Source organism: Narcine bancroftii, chromosome 2 (genome assembly GCF_036971445.1).
Source record: "Narcine bancroftii isolate sNarBan1 chromosome 2, sNarBan1.hap1, whole genome shotgun sequence".
Classification (NCBI taxonomy): Eukaryota; Metazoa; Chordata; class Chondrichthyes; order Torpediniformes; family Narcinidae; genus Narcine; species Narcine bancroftii.
Genome location: NC_091470.1, coordinates 142,130,686 through 142,151,218, shown reverse-complemented (window position 1 = coordinate 142,151,218; position 20,533 = coordinate 142,130,686). Strand labels below are relative to the sequence as shown.

The window sequence follows — 20,533 nt, the reverse complement described above, 5'->3', positions numbered from 1 at the left end:
CCTTATTTACTCAGATCCACAATGAAATACTGGCCTTGCTCAACGGGCACTAGTTAATGATTAGGCTTAAATCATCTCCTCTGACAGAATTGGCAATCCAAGCTAGGGACAAGTTCTGACGGTCACATCTCTGGTACAGAATCTGGCCCTTTGGCTCAGAAAGGAAGGGAGAGGAGAGCTATGGTGAGGGAGATTCATTGGTTAGGCAAACATATAGGAGGTTCTGTGCACAAGTTTGAGGTTCCCGAATGGTATGTTGCCTCCCAGGTGCCAGGGTCAAGGGGTGCTCTAATCGAGTCCACAGCATTCTCAGATGGGAGTGTGAGCAGCCAGTCATTGTTCACGTGACATAGATAAGAGTAGTGATGAGGTCCTGAAGAAGGAAAATATGGTTAGGAAAGAAGCTGAAAAGTAGGACCTCAAGGGTGGTAATCTTGGGATTGCCGCCTTTGCCACGCGCCAGAGAGGGTACCAATAGAAAATTATGGCAGATGGATGCAAGGCTGAAGATTTGAGGCAGGGGGCAGGGGTTCAAATTTGTGCATCACTTGGGTGTAGGGGAGATGTCATGTTTTTTCGTTTTTACACAGATTGATGTGGGTGCCTGGAATGCATTTCCAGGGGTGGTGGTGGAGGCTGGAACAGAGGGGCATTTAAGAGACTCTTAGTCAGGCACATGGATGGAAGAAAAATAGGGGGTTGTGAGGTAGGAAGGGTTTAGTCCTTTTGGTAGGGATATCTAGGACAGCACATCATCAAGGGCTGAAGGGCCTGTACTGTGCTGTAATGTTCTATTAGTGATTGGTTGAAAGTGCAGAAAGACATTGGTTTAACTCCATTGGATTGATTTGAAGAGGTTTGAGCAACATCACAAAAAACAGCAAGAAGGATCCAAGATTTAAACATCCATCTTGCTGTCTTATCAATAATATTGCCGTTCATTTAAAGAAAAGACATTGTTTAAAAATAGCAGCTACCAGCCGAACTCTGGGCATCTGAAACCATCCACTCAGCCCAGCCCCTCTATGACCAGCTATCCTCTGCCCCTCCTCCATACCACATCACTGTCCTTCTTTAAGTCGAGGACCCTGGTTTTGGATGTGAGGTGTTCACCCTCATGCTGCAGCTAATAGAGCTCCAGTCGCAGTCCAAGGCAATCATTGTGCATCCAAAACCAACATCCTCACCTTAAATAAAGGAGCTTACAAGTTTAGAGTGTGTAGCATAGACCAGGAAAGTGGGCTAAAGAAAAGATTAGGACATGTGTAGTGGCTGACATTCATGACAAAATTTCATGGTCCTCAGCAGAAATATATCCCAAGGACATTCTGTGGGAAACAAAGGAGGGAAAGGAGAATGTTCACAATCAAAAGGTAAAACCGACAAAGTGGGGAAGCTCACAATAGGTGAGAGGACTGGGGACACTAAAATGCTAACAAGGAATCAAATACCAAAATAAACAGCAGAGCTTCCAAGGGTAAATAAAATGGAGAAGACGTTGAAACTAAAGAAGTGGGGGACCAGAGAGATGGAGAGGGAGAGGGAGAGAGAGGGAGAGAGAGGGAGAGAGAGAGAGAGAGAGAGAGAGAGAGAGAGAGAGAGAGAGAGAGAGAGAGAGAGAGAGAACAAGATAATGACAGATAATTAAACCAATACTTGGCATCAGTCTTCTTGTGGACCCCACTGCAGGTATCCCACAGTCAGGCTAACTACCAGTCGGAAGGAGGGATTTGGAACAACCCCTATGATGAGGGTAAAGTTTTGGAAAAAAACTGCTGGGTGTAAAATTTAGTCAAGTTGCCTCTTCAAGGTGGCCTGGATCCCTGGGTGTTGAACAAAACAGTGAGAGCGGGCACTTGTTTGTAGTTTTATTTTAAACTAGAGTTCTGGGAGAGTGCCGACGAATTGGAAAAAATGTGAAAAATGATCCTTAATTTCACAACAGGTGGGTGACTAAGGTGTGTAAGGAACTGGACAGGTATTACACCAGGCTTTTAAACCCAGATAATCTCTGTACTGACAATAACCGCACCAGCAGTGCGAGTATAAGGCAGCTTTAATAAACTCATATGTACACTAAGAGGTCTTGTCTCTCTGCAAGACAAACCTGGAAGGCTAGACTGCAGCTCTGGACTGTTTTATATACAAGGTCACCGGGATGACCCGTGGTGACCTAGTGGTGTCATTACATATCACCACAATCTCTCCCCAAACTGGCCACAGCTGAAACATTCTGCTGAGAGAACTATAAAGGCGTGAACTTAGGCCTTGGAGTGGGTCAGGTGTCTGCTCAAGAGAAACATTCAGGTGTGTGGCCAGTGATAATGTCAGGAGAGACATCCACTGACTTCCATGTCAGGTATTTGCTTCCATTGAATTCTACAGAGAAAGCAGGTTTCAGAGGCATCGATAAAGCAGGAAGCACAGAAAGGAACCAACAGTTCAGTAAATGAGTTAAAAACAGGAATCAGGTGTAGGTGTAAAAACAATGCTGGAGAAACTCAGCTGGTCAAACAGTGTATCTTATCCAACAAAGAAACATAACCAATGATTCAAGCTTGAGCTCTTCAACAAAATATGAGCAGAATGTAGGCAGGCGTGCAAATTCCCCACCCAATCCCCCCCAAGGGGAAGCATGCCCAGGGATTGCATCAGCTAATCTTGCCACATTCCTGGCTTCAGCTCATTCTCAGGAACAGCCAATAGCTTCTTGAGTACTTGGGGGTTAAAACGGTGTTTCTGCCTCACACTCCATCGCTATCCTGCTAGTCCATCACCAAGGTCCCCACTGAGTTGGGTGCTGGGTCTCAGGCCAGGAGCCTTCTTGAAATGCGCCCCATTCGAGAGGAGAGGAAACTAGTAGGAAGTCGCTACCTCCTGGATTAACTACTGACTCCAGCTGCATGTATGTTATCCCTCATCAGGGAAACATCTGCACAACTCAGGCCTCAACTACAACCATGTCCTTTTATCATCAAGATACAAGATACACCCCATACCTCTCCCACCCATCATGACTTGCCCTCCCTCCATCCCTCTCTTCCTCTGGGACCTGCACTCTCTCCCTCCGGGATCTCCCTTCCCTCCCTCCCTCCCTCCAGTTCCTTCCCTTTCTCCCTCCCTCCAGGACCTGCCATCCCTCCTTCCCTCCCTCTGGGATCTGCCCTCCTTCCCTCCCTCCCTCCCTCCCTCCCTCCCTCCCTCCCTCCCTCCCTCCCTCTCACTCACTGGGGTCCAGGAATCTGCATTCCCATCAAACATACCTGATTCATGGAAGATTTATTCTAACTCGGGCAATCCCTGGGGTTCCGTGTTTTCTGCACTGACCTCCACAAATGCTGCCATAGTTCTGTCATTTCATTATCACTCTCCCCATAATGAAACTAATGGTGTCCAATTATTCATGATTACAATAAACATTTAATTGTCCTCATGACTGGCCTGAAAATTGGTTTTAAAGTATGGGATAATTTGTGTAAAATCAGATTTCTATCAGTCAGGTCCTTCATGGCGTATTGCTGGAGTTCACTTCCAATAATACAGGCAATCTGCTGGCCCACTATGACCAAAGTCCCTGATGTTGGAAATTCCTGCAAATCCAGAGAATTCCCAGGTTGGTCATTGTCATATCAGCAACTCCAAGTGTATGGTGCAGGGAATACCCCATCCACCTGAAGCAGGATCTTTCTCCTTCCCAATCAAGCTGCAAATTCCTGGATAGCTCAGCACTGTGGCAAGGTCTCAGTTTCACAATTAAAACACAAAGATGGAGAAACTCAGCAGGTCCAACAGTGTACTTTATATAGCAAAGATAAAAATAAATAACCAACTTTTCAGGCTTGAGCCCTTCATCAAGATATGGAAAAATATCAGCATGTGTCCGAACATAAGAGTAAGGGGGGAGGGGGGCACAAAGATAGGAGGTGATAGATGGAGAAGGGAAGGAAGGGACATAAACGATCAAAGGGGAGGGGGGATGACTGGGTGAATAGAGAGGGAAGGGGGTGAGAGCTGACAGGGGAAAGGGAAGGAGGGGGAAAGGAGAGCAGGTTAGCAGAAACCATAAAAGTCAATGTTAATGCCATCTGGCTGGAGAGTGCTCAGATGGAAAATCAGGTGTTGTTCCTCCAATTTATGGGTGGTCTTGGTGGGATAGTACATGAGGCCATGGGCAGACATGCGAGTATGGAAGTGGGGCGTGGAACTGAAATAGTTGGCCTTTTACTTCCATGACAATCAGAATCTCCTGTATTTATAAATGTACAAAGCTCATGTGTTATGATGGAGATGATTAGTTTTTATGTGTGATCAAAGTTTAAACCAAGTTACAGGGAAATTGAACAAAAGGACACAGTTACCTTGGAACTATTCTCTATGGGGTCTCTATTTCTTCTGTCCTCTTGGGAATTGGAGGGGGGTCCTCACTGAGAAGTCGGGTGGTTGCCACATTGACCATTTATTTCTATTCATGAACTGGAAACTGTGTTTAATTTGTAAAGCTCCCAACCATGACGGCATGTCATTTGTAACCAGGCCTATTATTGGTTAATATTCCCCTGGCATGTCTAGAACCAGGGATCATCATCTCAAAAAGAAAGGAGGTTTATAAAATCATGAAGGGCATAAATAAAAATTAATGCTCACAGATTTTCCCTCAAGGTAGACGGTTCCAGAAGTAGAGGGCATAGGTTTATAGGGAGAGATTTAAGGGGCACATGAGGGGCAACATTTTAACTCAGAGGGTGGTCCGTACCTGGAATGAGATGTAAGAGGATGCTGTAGAAGTGGGTACAATTACAATCCATGTTGAATGAATATATCAGTAGGAAGAGAGGGTGAAATTCTCAAGCCAAGACAGACTGGAGGCTAACAAAGAGAAAGCTCCAAAGACTTGCAGACATTAGAGTTCTCAGATGTTGCAGGTACCGTAAATGGTGTAAGGTGATCTTTGAATGTATCTCAACAAACATGACTAAAACACTGGGTGTATTTTTTTGGCGATCTTGCTGTGCAGAAGGTAGCTGCTGCATTTACTACAGCAATGACTTATTTTATTGCCCAATTTCATTCAAAGCCTGTGGAGTTGTAGTGCTTTTCACTTTGAACACCAATTTTGTAAGATCTGTGGAAGATAGATTGCCAGGGATGGTCATAACCTGGGAAACATAAAATGCTGGAAACACCCAAATGTTCCCTTTTCCCATATCTTTCCACCTCGCTCCCTCCCTCCCTCCTTCCTTCCCCACCTCAACACAATGAAAAGCCAACTTCTTTCTCAGACATAAAATCTTGGGGTCATAAAGCACAAAGACTGGCCTTTGGTCCATCATGTACATGTTGACCAGTTTCCCACCTACAGTAATCACATTTGCCCACATTAGAACTGTATTATTCTATATCTTGTCTTTTTAATAACTGTTTAAATATTTCCCAACAAAGCGATTATATCTGATTCCACTACCTCCTCTGGCAAAGAGTTTCAGATATCGATAGGTGTGAAACAAAAACCCCTCAGATCCCCTTTAAAACACCACTTCACCTTAACCATCTGCCTACTTTTTGATATAATTACCATGGGGAAAAGATTCTGTTCCTTTCCTCTATCTCTGCCTCTCGTAACTTTTAAAACTTTGTTCATAACATGGTAGAAGTTGATTCCAGCCAGTGAATCCCATGTCACCCAATTATGTATCTCCATCTGATAAAGGACTTTCGACCTGATGTATGAACTGTTTCTCTTTCCCCAGATGCTGCCTGTCTCATTGAGTGTTCCTCTATTTTTATTTCATATTCTCAGCATCTTGACTTTCATACAGGGCCAATTGTTGTCATTGCTTGAAGAACTAACCAGCTTATTTAAACATGCATCATACAAGCTTAGATATTGACGTAGTCAATACTTTGCCTCAGGCATACAACCAGTGTTGGACTCCTCCTTCTTGCCAAACACAGGCCAAACTATTCTATAAAGCTTTGCTATGTCTTTGTTCTTTTGCAATAAATTACTCATTCACAGCTTTGATGTTTCATGCACCATTTACCATTCAGAATGTGCACTTTTCTGTAACATAGCTTCAAGATTCAATTTATTGTCATATATTAAAACCGTGTCATATTACATAAAACTGCTGTAAGGTAGACAGATTTGCCATTGACAAAAATTACCTGAAGCTCCTCTTACAGTCAGAGAGAGAAAAGCTAAAGAGAGTCACCCCAGAGTCACCGTGTTCATAGATTCACCTCCAACACTCCTGCAGCCTCTACACCATTCCAAACCAATGGCAACCTGAGCTTCAGTGCAAACCTCTGACACAGTCAGGAACCCTTCAGCGCTTTTGCCACTCTTTCGTATCCCAGTTCCGATACCTAGTACCCCTTCAGCCAGTTTCAACCCAGTCTCCAGCAGCCCATAGCCCTCATGGGTTCCTCACCTCACACTGCCTAACAGAGTGTATCTCTAGGAAACCAACTTCAACTCATGCTTCAAGCCTTGGAATTGAGAAAGGAATCCATCCTCTATGGCCCAGTGTCACTTAGTACGAATCATTAAAACACAGTAAGTGCCAGATTGTAGGCACCGCTATCAAGAGTTGATTTATGGTTTTTTTTTAATGTGTAAACACACATTTTGAAGTGTTCATGTTGAACATTGGCCTAGGCACTTCCCACTGCCAGCACCCAGTGTGGGAAGTTTCCTGATGTCTTCATCGATATATATTTTAACTATTTAAAATATAACCTGGATTTAAAGTCTTGAGGCGATTAGCTCACGATACAGCAAGGAGTGCTGCATACTCAGAGCAGTGACTATGAGGCCTAACTAGAGATATAATTTTCATTTTTTTAAAAAGGCCACTCATAGAGTCATTCAGCATAGAACAATTCCTTCAGCCCAGCTCCTATGGGATCTTTCCATTTGCCTGCACTTGATCCATATTCTTCTTATTCACATATCTGACCAACTTCGACAGCTCCTTCTAGCAACTCTTTCTGGGTACAGGTCACCCTTTGAGTGAAAGGTTGCTTCTCAGACCCTTCTTTACTCTCTCCCCAAACCCATACCCTCTAGTTCTAGAACCATCTATCCTGGCAGTAAACATCAATTTTATCCATGTTCTTGGTACCTGCTCTCTCCACCCCATCAATCAGCAGACTTGGTGCTGAGCGTGCAGCTCAATAGCCACCTAATGCCTGTAGGTGACTCCATTCACACTTCACCCAGCCACCAGGAAACCAGCCAAAATTATTGACCTGCTTCTTGTGGTCAGCTGTTGTCTGAAAAGTGCAGATCTTTTTGTAACAGTCAGAATGGGGATCAAACCTCAGTAACATTTCCTTAAAGCCAAGTCGCACTTGCTACACTCAGCACCTATTTCAGGTGAAAGTCTCATTTCTTTCCAGCATTCAACTGTATTGTGTAGTGTGAATGGAAAGGTTTAAGGATATTCGCCTTGATTAGGAGGAGAATGTCAGTCACAGCTCGAAACACAGAAATCTTCAGGTGGTGGGATTGTTATAAAGAAACAGAAATGCTGGAGGAACTCAGCCTGACTTGCAGTGTCCACAAGAGGTAAATTGGAGGAACAACACCCAATATTCCATCTTGGCAACCTCTAACCAGATGGCATTAACTTCAACCTTCAGTTTCGGTTAGCCACCCCACCCTCCATCTTCTCTTTCCTCTCCCTTCCTTTTTCACCCTCCTTTCACAAAGCCAAAAGCAAAACCCCCAATCAATTCTCACCTGTCCTACTATCAAACCCAATGAACACCTTTTGTCTGTTGGTCTGTTCTCCTCCCCTCCCATTCTTCCCTTTTCACCAGCCTTTTAATACAGGCCCCCTGCCTGCTTTTATCTCATACTTGAGGAAGGGGCCCAAAATGTCAGAAATATATCTTTACCTCCTATGGGTGCTGCGAGACTGGCTGAGTTTTTAAAACAGTCACAGCTCACTGACTCATTGACACACCAGCAGTTTCACAGTCACACTGCGGTCACAGCCTGACCAACCTAGTACATGCCCTCTGGTTCAGATGCCCCTGAAATAGACCTCCCTGTATGTTATTGCTGTAATCAAATGGTGTAATTAATATTGTCTCATTTTTAAATAATAAATTATGCTTAAAGACCCATTTCAATTGACCAACGTCCAGTTGATAAATAATAAATCTGAAGGAGATGAGGCTTTTATAATAAGGCAGGAATTATTTAACTGGGCTCTACATTTGTTGCACATTTGCAGATGGTATTATAAGAAGAAATAGTAAATGTGTCAACAGATAGTATGTTGGTGTTGGAAAAAGAATGGAATAATATCTGTATGTCACCAAAGACTTGCAAATTTTTACTGATGTACAATGAAGAGCATTCTAATGGGTTGCATCACCTCAGGAATGGAGGTTTCAATGCTCAGGACAGGAAAAACCTACAGGGAGTCATGAATACAGCCAGCTCCATCACAGGCACCAGCCTCCACTCCATTGAGGACATCCCACAAAAGGCGGTGTCATAAGAAAGCAGCCTCTATCCTCTAGGACCCCCACCACCCAGGCCATGCTCTCTTCACACTGCTACCATCAGGAAGGAGGTACAGGAGCCTGAAGACAAACACCCAGTGTTACAAGGACAGGTTCTTCCCCTCTGCCATCAGATTTTTGAAAGGACTATGAACCACAGACACAGCCTCACTTTCTCTTCTTTTTGCACTAATTTACTTTAAAAAAGTAATTTATGTCAATATTTACACTACAGTGCTGCCAGAAAGCAATGAATTTCGTGACATGTTCACGACAATAAACTCTGATTTTGATTCTGTAGCATCAGGGCCTCAAACTCACTGGGTTAGAATGTGTATGAGGGAGTTTGGATTAAAGGCTCACCTCTTCTTGTGCAAATTGTATCCACAAGGCATCAATGTTGTTGCCAATCTTTTCCCCACATTAGTGCAAAATCCACATCAGCTGTAAAATAAGATGATTGACGAAATCCTCTGCCCTTTATTTGTAAATATCAAAAAGTATCAGAGATGCACGGTGATCTTTTAGACCTGTGATGACTCAACGAGCCAGCAATGCTAGAACTCTGCATAAGAGTTCATTTCAAAGGGAGGAATACATTCAGAGGGTGTGCCCAAACTTCCGGTATGGTATACCACCGGGGCAGATCAGTGGGAACATTTGGTTTCAAGAGAAAGATGAAACACAACAGAAATAAAGAATATTGCTCCATAAAAGAGGAGACAAACTAACTCCTCAAGTTGTAGGAATAATTGAATGTAAGCCAGGGGTGTCAAACTCAAATTCACAGAGGGCCAAAATTAAAAACTTGGACTAAGTCGTGGGCCAAACTAAATATTTATTGAAAATTTTCAACAACCTCGGCATGTTTTCTCTTCATTCAACATATGTAACGTTAAACTTTTTCTTATTAAAATAAATGTTTAATAATAGTTTTGGTTAAACTCTTTCCAGAAGAAGCATTAACAAATGAGAAATAAAATATTCAATAAATAATATTTCTCTCTAGCCTTTAAGCTCCTTTTAAATGTTTTTTTTTCACAAGCCAACAAGTCAATAAAATAACAACTTGCTTCAATGACAAACAGGTTTGTCTTTTAAAATGATAAACATATAGTCTCCCTCCCACCTGTCTTGAAAGGTCCTGTTTTCTGTCTCTCGTTTGACCATTTTTTGTAAGGGGTTTATTATATGTGAGTTGGGCGACAGGTCGCAGATGCTAATGAAAGTAAACAGGCGGTGGGGGCGATTAGCAGGCTGACGGGCCGGCGCCAATGCATTTGCAAAGCATTCTGGGATTTGTAGTATTAGCTGTGCATGCACTATACTGGCGCGGCCGCCAGCGGGCCAGCTGTAATACATATTTGATATGATTTTGCGGGCCAAATATAATTATATCACGGGCCAAATTTGGCCTGCGGGCCTGAGTTTGACATGTGTGATGTAAGCAGACATTCCTAAAACTTTAAAATCCTCTTGATTTGTGAGGAGCTCTCCTACCTTTCATTCAGAAGGACTTGGGGGTAAAGTGCCTCTCCAGAGACTTGAACACAATTCTCCCAGCGTAGTGCTGTTAGAAAGGCTGCCCTCAAACCAACTCTCTCAAGAGAAGGATGTAACCTTCTCAAGGCATCCTGAGTAATATTTAACTCTTACCCAGTTCCCTGGTTAACACTATCTTGCAGAACATTGAATCCTGATAAAACTCTTGGTCCTCCATATGTATGTATATAAACAAGATGTTGGGCTGTAAAAAAAATGATCAACTTTCCTGGCCAGAAGCTTCATGAAAACTGGGCTTCACCAGAGGAACTCCCTCCCTGTTCTATTTGGGGAGGGGCGGGGGGATGAGTGGAACTTTGAGGAATGGAGAAAATGTGGGAGATAGCTCATTGACTACAGTTGAAGGGGAAGCCATGTTGCTTGAATAGAAGAATTCCTCTTGAGAGCACTTGAATCTTGAATACGGTGGAGGTGGAGAAACTGGGAGATGGGGATGGTATTCCTGCAGAGGGCAGGGTGGGAGGGGGTGAGGTTGAGGGAGCTGTTGGAGTCAGAAACAGTGACTTCGAGTGTCAGAAATGGTTTGTGAATTTCAGAGCCAGGTAGCGGTCAGCAACAAAATTGATAAAAGTGAGAAGTTCTGCACAGATGCAGGAAGCAGCCCCAATGCAATAGAGGAGATGTTAGGGGGCTGGTGTAGGTTTGGGTAACAATGGAGGTCTGCAACAGACTGCTGGGGGAATGATGGAAGCAGATTTGTCAGTGGCGTTCAAGACAGATACGTAAACATAGAGGGGCATTTGGTGTTCGAGGAGTGGGGTGTACTGAGGTGTGGGGTCATGGGGTGTAGGAGGAGACCATGAAGTGTAGGATTGGTCTGTGGGATGTAGGGAAGAGTGTTGTGTAAGAGGGGGACTGTGGTGTGGGGGTTGAGGTACGGGGTGTGGAGGATTGAGGTATGGGGTGTGGGGGTAGTGGGGTGTGGGGGATTGAGGTATGGGGTGTGGGGTATTGAGGTATGGGGTGTGGGGGATTGAGGTATGGGGTGTGGGGGTAGTGGGGTGTGGGTGGAACCAGAAGGGTTGAGGGAGACTATGGAGTGTGAGGGGATGGGGTATAGGGGGAGACCATGTGGTGTGGTGGGGGAGACTGTGGGATGGGGGTTGGGGTGTGGGGGAGAGACTGTGAGGTGTGTGGGCCCATGATTGTGGTTGGGGGATGGGGTGAAGGGGGACCATGGGGTGGGGGGGGAGAATGTGGGTTGTGGCAGGGAGACTGTGGGGTTGGGGTGAGACTGGGGGGAAGGGGTGTTGGGGACCATGCAGTGTGGTGGGGAGAAGGGGTTTGGGGGACCATGTAGTGTGGTGGAGGAGACTGTGGGTTGGGGTGGGATAGGATACGGGGTGAAACCATGGGGTGTGAGGGGATGGAGTGTAGAGGACCTGCAGTGTGGGGTGGGAGACTGTGGGGTGGGGGGGAATAGGGTGTTCAGGGGAGACTATGAGGTATGAAGGGATTGGGTGTAGGGGACCATGCAGTGTGATGGGGGAGACTGTGGGGTGGGTATATGCTGTAGGGGGGAGAATTTGGGGTGAATGGGGTGTAGTGGGGGCGGGGGTGTGGTATCGGAATGAACCTTGGGCTGTACTGCTCTGTTCCATGTTCCAGGAGGTGCTTCAGCACTTTGTCAAAGGGAATTGAGTCTGGGCAATAAACGCTGGCCTTCCCAACATCACCCACATCCTGCAGAAAAAAAATAAAATAACCAAATTTTCCGTGATCTATTTGTTTATAGCTTCTTTGCAAATTGATCCATAGTGACTCAGGACCAACAGATGGATCTCAATCTGTTTAATTAGCCTAAATCCCTCTAAATACAAGCTGTTTTCTACTTATGGTTAGAAATAGCTTTGGGTCATTAACAAACGTGCCATTAATAGCAACCAACTCAAAGCAGGTCTGGGGGAACACCACTGGCTGGAGAGCAAGGAACTTGTTGCTAACAGGTGGTTGTGGAAGCCAGATCATTGGGCGTACTTAAGATAGTGATTGGTAGGTTCTTGATTAACCAGGGCATCAAAGATTATGGGGAGAAGGCCGGGCAGTGGGGCTGAGTGGGGAAAAGGATCAGCTCATGATTGATGGCAGGACAGACTCACTGGGCTGAATGGCCTATTTATGCTCCTATGTCTTATGGTCTTAAAAAAAAACTGATCTGTTTGTGGAAATAACCAGCCACTGATGTCAGATCTTTGTTCACAGATAACATTTTCAATGTAACCAATTTTCCCTTTTCTCTCCACGGACCCTGCCTGACCCACTGATACCCTGCAGCTTCTCTCAGTTTGTGCAACATTCCCACATCTACAGTTCTTATGCTTCTCCAGTTTAAAAATCCTCTTGGTGGTAATAAAGAACTAGTGGGGTAAAATATTATGTAAAATGGGCAGTGGCAGGAATTCTACAACCACCTCTTGCAGTGATAAGTGAAGATGTCAGCAATGTACATAAGACTTCTCCCACACACAACCATCATAAAAACTCAAATAATCCTTCATACAAAAGTGCTCAGGTGAGAGAAGATTCTCCCAAGTCATATCAGTGCTGTCACACTCCAGATTCCCCAAATGAAAGAAAGAATCTTGATGTGATAAAGAATGATGTCACATTAAAAGGCTTTTCTTGCTCTTTTAGCACTTTGCCCTCCTGGGATTCATCTTGTTACTTCATTAGGACTCCATATTTGTCGCACTTGAAAATGGGGAACAACTCTCTGATGCCTGACTTGGATTTATTGCATTGTTTGTTTTCCCTCTGGTTCTCACTAGCCATCCATTGCCATGACGAGGTTTTCAGCAAACCTGGGCTGCATATGACATTTGTACCACAGACCCTGTGAGATGAGCTTCAGAATTTAAAGAAGAATTTCCCAGGTTTGTACAGGCAATATGCTTCAGGTGTACATCGTTCATCGAAAAGTACAGCACGGGAACAGGACCTTCAGCCACAATATGATGTCAAATTAAACAAAACTGTAGCTTACAAATGATGCATATCCTCTATTCCCTCTAAATGTCTCCATGAAGCATTTCGGTGACAGACTCTCCCTCTTTTCATCCACAGGCAATAGTTCCTCCCTTCACCTTGTTCTGGAAACCAAAACCAATGAAGTATTTATGTTACAGGACCAAATTTGAATTTTGGAGTTGAGAAATTTAAATTCAAGTCGTTAAATAAATCTGAATTTCTAGATGAAAAATCTAGTTCCAAGAAAAACATGAAAATAAACAGAAACAATCTGCTGGAGGAACTCACTGGGTCAAGCAGCATCAGTGGGAGAATAAGAATGGTTTATGCTTTGGGACAGACACTTCACTGAGACTGGAAAAATGCAGGTGTAAGGAGGACCAGGTGGGACAGGGCCGTCTGTGGCAGAGTTGAGACATGACTGACACAGGCAGTAGATTAGGGAGAGAGAGGCAAGAGGAACTTCTGGAGGGAAGTGAGTCACACAGAGTGAAGTGGGAAAGGCTACCCATGCTGGGATCTGATGTGTGGAAGCTGAGAATGGTAAAGAGAGACCAGGTGGAACTGAGGGAGGGGGGGTGGAAGGATGGTGGAAACAAAGAGGGGTGGGGATGAGAATGAGTGGGAGGCTGGGTGGGAAAAGGAACAAAAAAAGTGAGAAAGGGAGAAATAATGAGAAAACTCAATGTTTACATCAATGGGCTATGAACTGACCAGGGGAAATATGAGGTGTTGTTTTTCTTGTTAACATTGGGCCTTATTCTGGCAGAGAAGGCCAGGACTGACAGGTAGTGCAGGAATGGGAAAGGGAGCTGAAGTGGCAGCGACCAGGAGCTTGGGATGACCAGGAGCTCAGAGTGTGGATGCTCTGTGAAGCAGTACCCAAGTCTGTGTTTGGCCTCCCCAGGTGCACCACATGAAATCAATGAGGTTGGAGGAGGTGCCCATGAATCTTGGCCTCACATGGAAGTGCTGTTTGGGTCCCTGGATGGTTGTGAGGGAGGAGGTGAGGAGCAAGTGTGGCACCTCCTCGGGTTATGGGGAAAGCACCAGGCATCACAGAGAGGTGGGTGGGGAAGGATGATCAGGCAAGGGAGTCTTGGAGAGAGTGATCCCAGTGGAGGGGGAAAAGGTAGATGTATATGGTGGAGGGATCCAGTTACAGCTGACATAAATTTTAAATTGTTTAAATTTAAATGTATACATTTAGACATGCAACACAGTAACAACGCCTTTTGACCCACAATCCCATGCTGCCTAATTGACCTGGTATGTTTTGAAGATGAGACTCAGACCCCTGGGAAAACCCACACAGACTTGGGGAGAACGTATAAACTTCTTACAGACCCCAGTCACATTGTGCTAACCACTACTCTAACTGTGCCACCCATGATGGGGGATGATGTGCTGAATGCGGATGGTGGTGGGGAGAAAGGTGAGGATGAGAGAAACCTGTTCTGTTTGGAGAGAGAAACTCAGAGAAACAGAGGAAATGCAGGAGGTGGCTGCATTGGCCTCAGTTGAGTGGAAGGCTTCATCTTGAAAGCAGATGAGGTGAAGGTGGAGAAACTGGAAGGGAGGGTTGACATCCTTCCTGAAGGACCAGTGGGAGGAGGTGTGATTGAGGTATTTGTGATTGTCGGGAATATCAACAGGAAAATCTCTTTCCAATATTTTTATTGTTTTATGTACATATATATATTTATATATGAACTATATAAACAGATCACTGTAAGCAACCTATAAAGGAGACAAAAAAACAACATCTATATAAAGCAAAAACTATTCTAATGATCTAACCCTTCCTTTGGAAAATTACGATTAGACATAAAATTCATTAATGTATGAAAGAAAGGACCACCAAACTGCAAAATGGGATCTGACAATCTTATAAACTCTGAAAATAATCAAGGAAAGAGCCCTATAAATTAAAAAAGTTAGATTTCATTACTTTAGTAGAGCATCTAATTTTTTTCCAGAATCAAGTGTGCCATCACATAAGTGTCATAAGTATGTGTAGGAGGGGCACATGTATAGGTGTTCTGGCAAAAAGGACAAAGGCAACTCCATGGGATTGAGGCCCAGACAAAATTAAGTCAGCTGACTTACTTACTCCAGTAGGGCAAGAAAAGGATTAGGAACCAAATTAACATTACAAACTAAAGACAGGGATGAAAGATACTTTCCCAATAACTGGAAAGCAAGGAACATGACCAAAACATTTGAAATAATGTACCTTTACTTCAAAATCTTAAAAAGAAAGGGGGATTGGTGTTGTCTGATTTTAGATTATATTACTGGGCAGCTAATATTAGATAATATTAAATTATGGATTCATCATAAGGACAGAAAGGATGTTATTAATTGGATTAATCTGGAAATTGATTCCTTCATTTCGATAGTTGGAATTCCATTACCCTTTTCTGCTTCTAAATGAATTGATAATTTTGTTGTTAAACATACTTTGAGGATTTGGTTTCAATTTAAAAAGCATTTTGGATTCCACAGATTTTTATTAATTAGTCACTTTTTTCCTACCTTTGGTACAAGATTTTGGTTTTTGTCAATGGTGCTTTTTTAGTATCCAATCTTTTTATTGACCAAAATTTGGGCTATTTTGAACAATTATCTTTTATCTTTAAAATAACAAAACATTTTTAAGATATTTATAGATAAGGAGCTTTTTTAATTCCTTGACATTAAAACTCTCTCAAGATTTGGAATTAAAGATGATACGAGAAGATTTATAATCTTAAACCAAATACCAAAAAGTTGATATCAGTTCTTAAGAATTATTATTGACGACTAAGAAATGACTAAGAAATGATGGGAGCAAGATTTTCAACACAAATTTTCTGATTCTACATGGGATTCTATTTTGAAATTGGTTAATTCATTTTCTTTATGTGCCTAACATTCATTATTGCAATTTAAAGTAATATATAGAGCTTACTTTTCCAAAGTTTAATTGGCAAAATTTTATTCTAATTTCAGGTCTAGAAAGATCTAGAAAAAGGAGATAAGAGTTGGAAATGATCATGAATTTCAGAGTGGAATGCAGGTGACTGTATTAAAGCTGTCTTATACTCACATTGCTGGTGTGGTTATTGTCAGTACAATTTAATAAACTAATATGTAAACTAAGAGTTCTTGTCCCTCTGCAAGACAAACGTGGAAGGCTAGGCTGTAGCTCTGGACTGCTTTATATACAAGGTCACTGGGATGACCCCTGGTGACCTAGTGGTGTAATTACATATCACCACAATGTTCAAATACTGTCAGGTCAGAGAGAAAATGTAAATCAAACTAATTGAACAAACCCATCATCCACAACAAAGGTTTCATCACAAACATCAATGTGTTTGGCCAATTTGAACTACAATTTTCTTCTCATTGTGGGCCTCCTGCCCTCATTATAAAGATGAGCTCACAAACAACACATCCACGCTCACCCCGCTCTGCTTCCCCCCCCCCCCCCCCCCCCCCATTATCCAAATCCAGTCTGACCCTTGAGGTTCTGGTCTTTATGCTTCCAATACCTGATGAACTCTGTCTTCCTGTCTACCTTGCAACCCCCCCCCCCCCCCCCACAGGGCTCTCACCTTTGCAAATCCCCCTGCCACCCCCCTCCCCTGTCAGCAACCAAGTACTGGTTTTCAAAGCAGATATACTTTGGAGCACCAAGCTGTTCAACACCTGGGGTATTGAGGTTTACATGCCCCACAAAGAAGACAGGTTTAAGATAGTAATAACGTGAAGCAGCAAGCAAGCCAATCAGCCCATCATCCCTGCTCTACCATTCAATAACATTATGGCTAATCTTCATATTCAAAAATCGATAAGCTTCCACTGAGCCTCCTCTGAATGAAAACATTTCTTCTACTCTATCCTGATGGCTACACTCTTATTTTGAGACTATGACTCCTCATTCTAGAAACCCAGTCAAGGGAAGAATGAGAACCACCCCTAAGAACAAAGAAAGTACTCTAACAGGAAGAAGCCCACCTTCGATCCACGTGTCCATACCAAACTAAAATTACGGTAAAACTCTGCTGCCTGCACATGTTCCATATTCAAGTGTCTATCCAGAAGTCTCTTCAACACTACAACTGTAGGATTGAAGGGTGTCCACTTACAACAGAGATGCAGAGAAATTTGTTTAGCTAGAGGGTGGTGAATCTGTGGCCACAGATGGTTGTGGAGGCAAAGGTATTGGGTACATTTAAGGGAGAGATTTTTTATGAACAATTATACCAAACTGTGAAAAAGGGGAAAGATGATAAAAATTAAGAGTTTTTAGCTAAAATTGAACTGCCAAAATTGCAAGAAGAGGAACGGAACAGAGTAGAATGGAACTATTTATTTAAAGTATTACAGAGATTCAATCGACCAGAAAAATATATTAATTGGATTAAACCATTATATAATGGACCGTTGGTGAAGGTAACAGTAAATGGATATGTATCAAACCAATTTAAATTAAGTAGGTCAACTAGACAGGGATGTCCATTATCCTCCTCATTGTTCGCCTTAGCAATAGAACCATTGGCAGAACTGATAAGAACAGAAAATAAAACAAAAAGGGATAAAAATAAAGGAGAAGGAGTAAAAATCAGTTTATTTGCAGATGACATCATAGTATTCTTAACAGAACCAGAAATATCAATAAAAGAATTTCATAAGAAATTGAAGGAGTATGGAGAAATATAGGGGTACAAGATCAATGCAAATAAAAGTGAAGTGATGCCAATGAGTAACGCGGATTAAACAGAATTTAAAAAAGAATCACCATTTAAATGGCAAACATAAGCAATCTGATACCTAGGTATCTGGTTAGATAATAACTTAAGCCACTTGTACAAACTAAATTATCAGCCACTAATTGCAGGAAGGCTTAGAACATTGGAAAGAATTACTGCTAACATTGATAGGGAGGGTAAACTGCATTAAAATGAATGTCTTCCCAAGGATACAATACTTATTTCAAATGTTACCAATTCCTTTAACAGAAAAATTCTTTAATGAACTAAAGAGAATAATAAGGAAATTCTTGTGGAAAGGGGGGGAAACCAAGGGTAGCGTTAGATAAATTAACAGAGACATATAACCAAGGTGGTTTGCAGTTACCAAACTTTCAAAATTATTATAGAGCCGCACAATTAAGGTATTTATCAGATTTGTACCAGACAAGGGAAAAACCAGAGTGGGCTAAGATAGAACTAGATAAAATAGGGGAGAAGATATCAGAACATATACTTTATAAGTGAGATGAAAAGCTGGTGCAATATAAAAAAACTCACCAGTATTGCATCATTTACTTAATATATGGAAGAAGATCCACTTAGAAAGGAAAAAAATGAATTACCAAATACCAAAATTGTTATTGACACAAAACCCACTAATCCCTTTTACAATAGATAACCTTTCCTTTAGAGAATGGGAGAGAAAAAGAATCAAAAGAATAGAAAATTGTTTTTTGAGAAATAATTTATTAACATTTGAACAGTTGAAGTACAGATATGGAATAACTCATGATACAATGTTTGCATATCATCAACTGAAAGCTTATTTAAAGGATAAATTGGGAAATAGACTGAGATTACCAGAAGAAAGCAGCTTTGAATATGTGATTTCAGACACAATGATAATTAAAAGATTTATGACTAATATGTTAATTAAGCTGCAAGATAAGGAAAATGATGAAATAAACTATAAACCTAAACAAAAGTGGGAAAAGGATTTAAACATAAAGATAAAAAATGAAACATGAAACAGTTATGTTCTGGAACTATGAAGAATATAATAAACACAAGATTACGCATGATACAGTATAATTGGTTACACAGGTTATATATCATGCCCCAAAAGTTAAAAAAAATGGGATCCAACATCATCAGATAGATGTTTTCACTGTAAGAAGGAAACGGAAACAACAGTACATGCAATTTGGGCATGTACGAAAGTGAAAATGTTTTGGGAAGATCTAAATCAGATATTAAATAAAATCACAAAAAATAACATACCAAAAAATCCAGAGATCTTTCTTCTAAGTAACATAAGAAGTAAGGAATTAGGCCTCAAATTGGATAAAGCACAAAAAAGATTTATTATGATAGCCTTAGCAGTAGCAAAAATATGTAGAATGTTAACTTGGAAAATGGAAGAGAGCCTGAGAATATAGCAATGGTACATGGAAGTGAATAAATGTATTCCATTGGAAAAAATAACATATAATTTAATAAATAAAGTCACATTATTTGAACAAATTTGGGAACCATAGATGGAACATAACAGAGAGGGCTTGCCTCAGACCTCCACCCCCTAAAATGATAAGAAGACAAAACGACTTGATTCAGTGTGTAAAAGTAGATGACACATTTTTCTTGTTTATTTTTCATTGTGTGATGACATTGTTTCATGGTTTTATTGTATTGTAAATGTTGAATATTTATTGGTTTTGGAGGGGGGTGGGAAGGGGGGAGGGAGGGTAGGTGGGGGGAGGGGGGGAAGGGAGAAAATGCCACTGTATATTTAATGAGAAATGCTTGTATATATTTTGGTTGATATGGTTCACAGTGTGAAAAATAAAAAATGATTACAAAAAACAAATGTTAGGAAAATTCAAGGCAAGAAGTAGTTACAAAATAAGCAAATGCATTGAGAAAAGTGATGAGAAAAACAAGGTACCCTATACTCACTATATTCTGGCTACAACACAGCTATAAAGCATTTGAGTTGTAATCCTTATGATTGATTAAACAACAAGAACATCTTGATTCAATTTTTTTTTAAAAAAAGGGAGAGATTGATAGGCTCTTGATTAGCCAGGGCATCAAAGAGGGGCTGAGTGGGAAAATTGATCAGCTCATGATTAAATGGTGGGGCAGACTTGATGGACTGAATAGCTTATTTCTGCTCTTTATGATTATGGTATCTGCTTCTACCCTTTCCCCTGGAAGCCCATTCCAGGCCTCCACCACTCTGTGTAACTAACCTCTTCAATACATCTCTCTGAAACCTTTTACCCATCACCTACTGGTATGCAGCACTAGAGAACGATGCTGACGGTCCACCCTATCAATACCACCCATAACACTATCAACCTGTCAGGTCTCCACTCCATCTCTGATGCTTAGAGAATACAACCTAGGTTTAACTAATCTCTCCCCACAGCTCATCCCTCTGATCCAGGACTTGTCCTGGTAAACCTCTTCTGTATCCTTTCCAAAGCCTGTGCAACCTTTGTGTAACAGAGTGAGCAGCATTGTAGACAGTATTCAAAGTACAGTCTTTTTTTTTCTTTTTTACGACAGGCTCCCCCCACCCCCACCCCGCCCCGCGCCCTCTTCAAAGTACAGTCTAAATAAAATTTACATAGCTTATTCTTACACTCAATGCCCTGGCCAATAAAACCAAGTGTATCTTGCCCCTTTTTTTACCACCCCATCTTTGTGGCCACTTCCAACAAGCTCTGGACCAGAACCCA

At 42.0% G+C, this 20,533-nt stretch overlaps 1 protein-coding gene across 12 annotated transcripts in view; it reads right to left on the bottom strand.

The window, feature by feature from the left end:
- Positions 1-20,533, bottom strand: part of rap1gapa (RAP1 GTPase activating protein a) — a 343,293-nt gene that overhangs the window by 264,827 nt on the left and 57,933 nt on the right. For 11 of the 12 annotated variants that reach the window (XM_069918270.1, XM_069918269.1, XM_069918272.1 and 8 more), the window contains one exon: positions 13,064-13,169. The exons of the other annotated variant lie outside the window; for it this stretch is intronic. In XM_069918270.1, the coding sequence (XP_069774371.1) occupies positions 13,064-13,169 (106 nt within the window). Of the gene's footprint in view, positions 1-13,063; positions 13,170-20,533 lie in introns of those variants that run through there. 12 annotated transcript variants of the gene reach the window in all.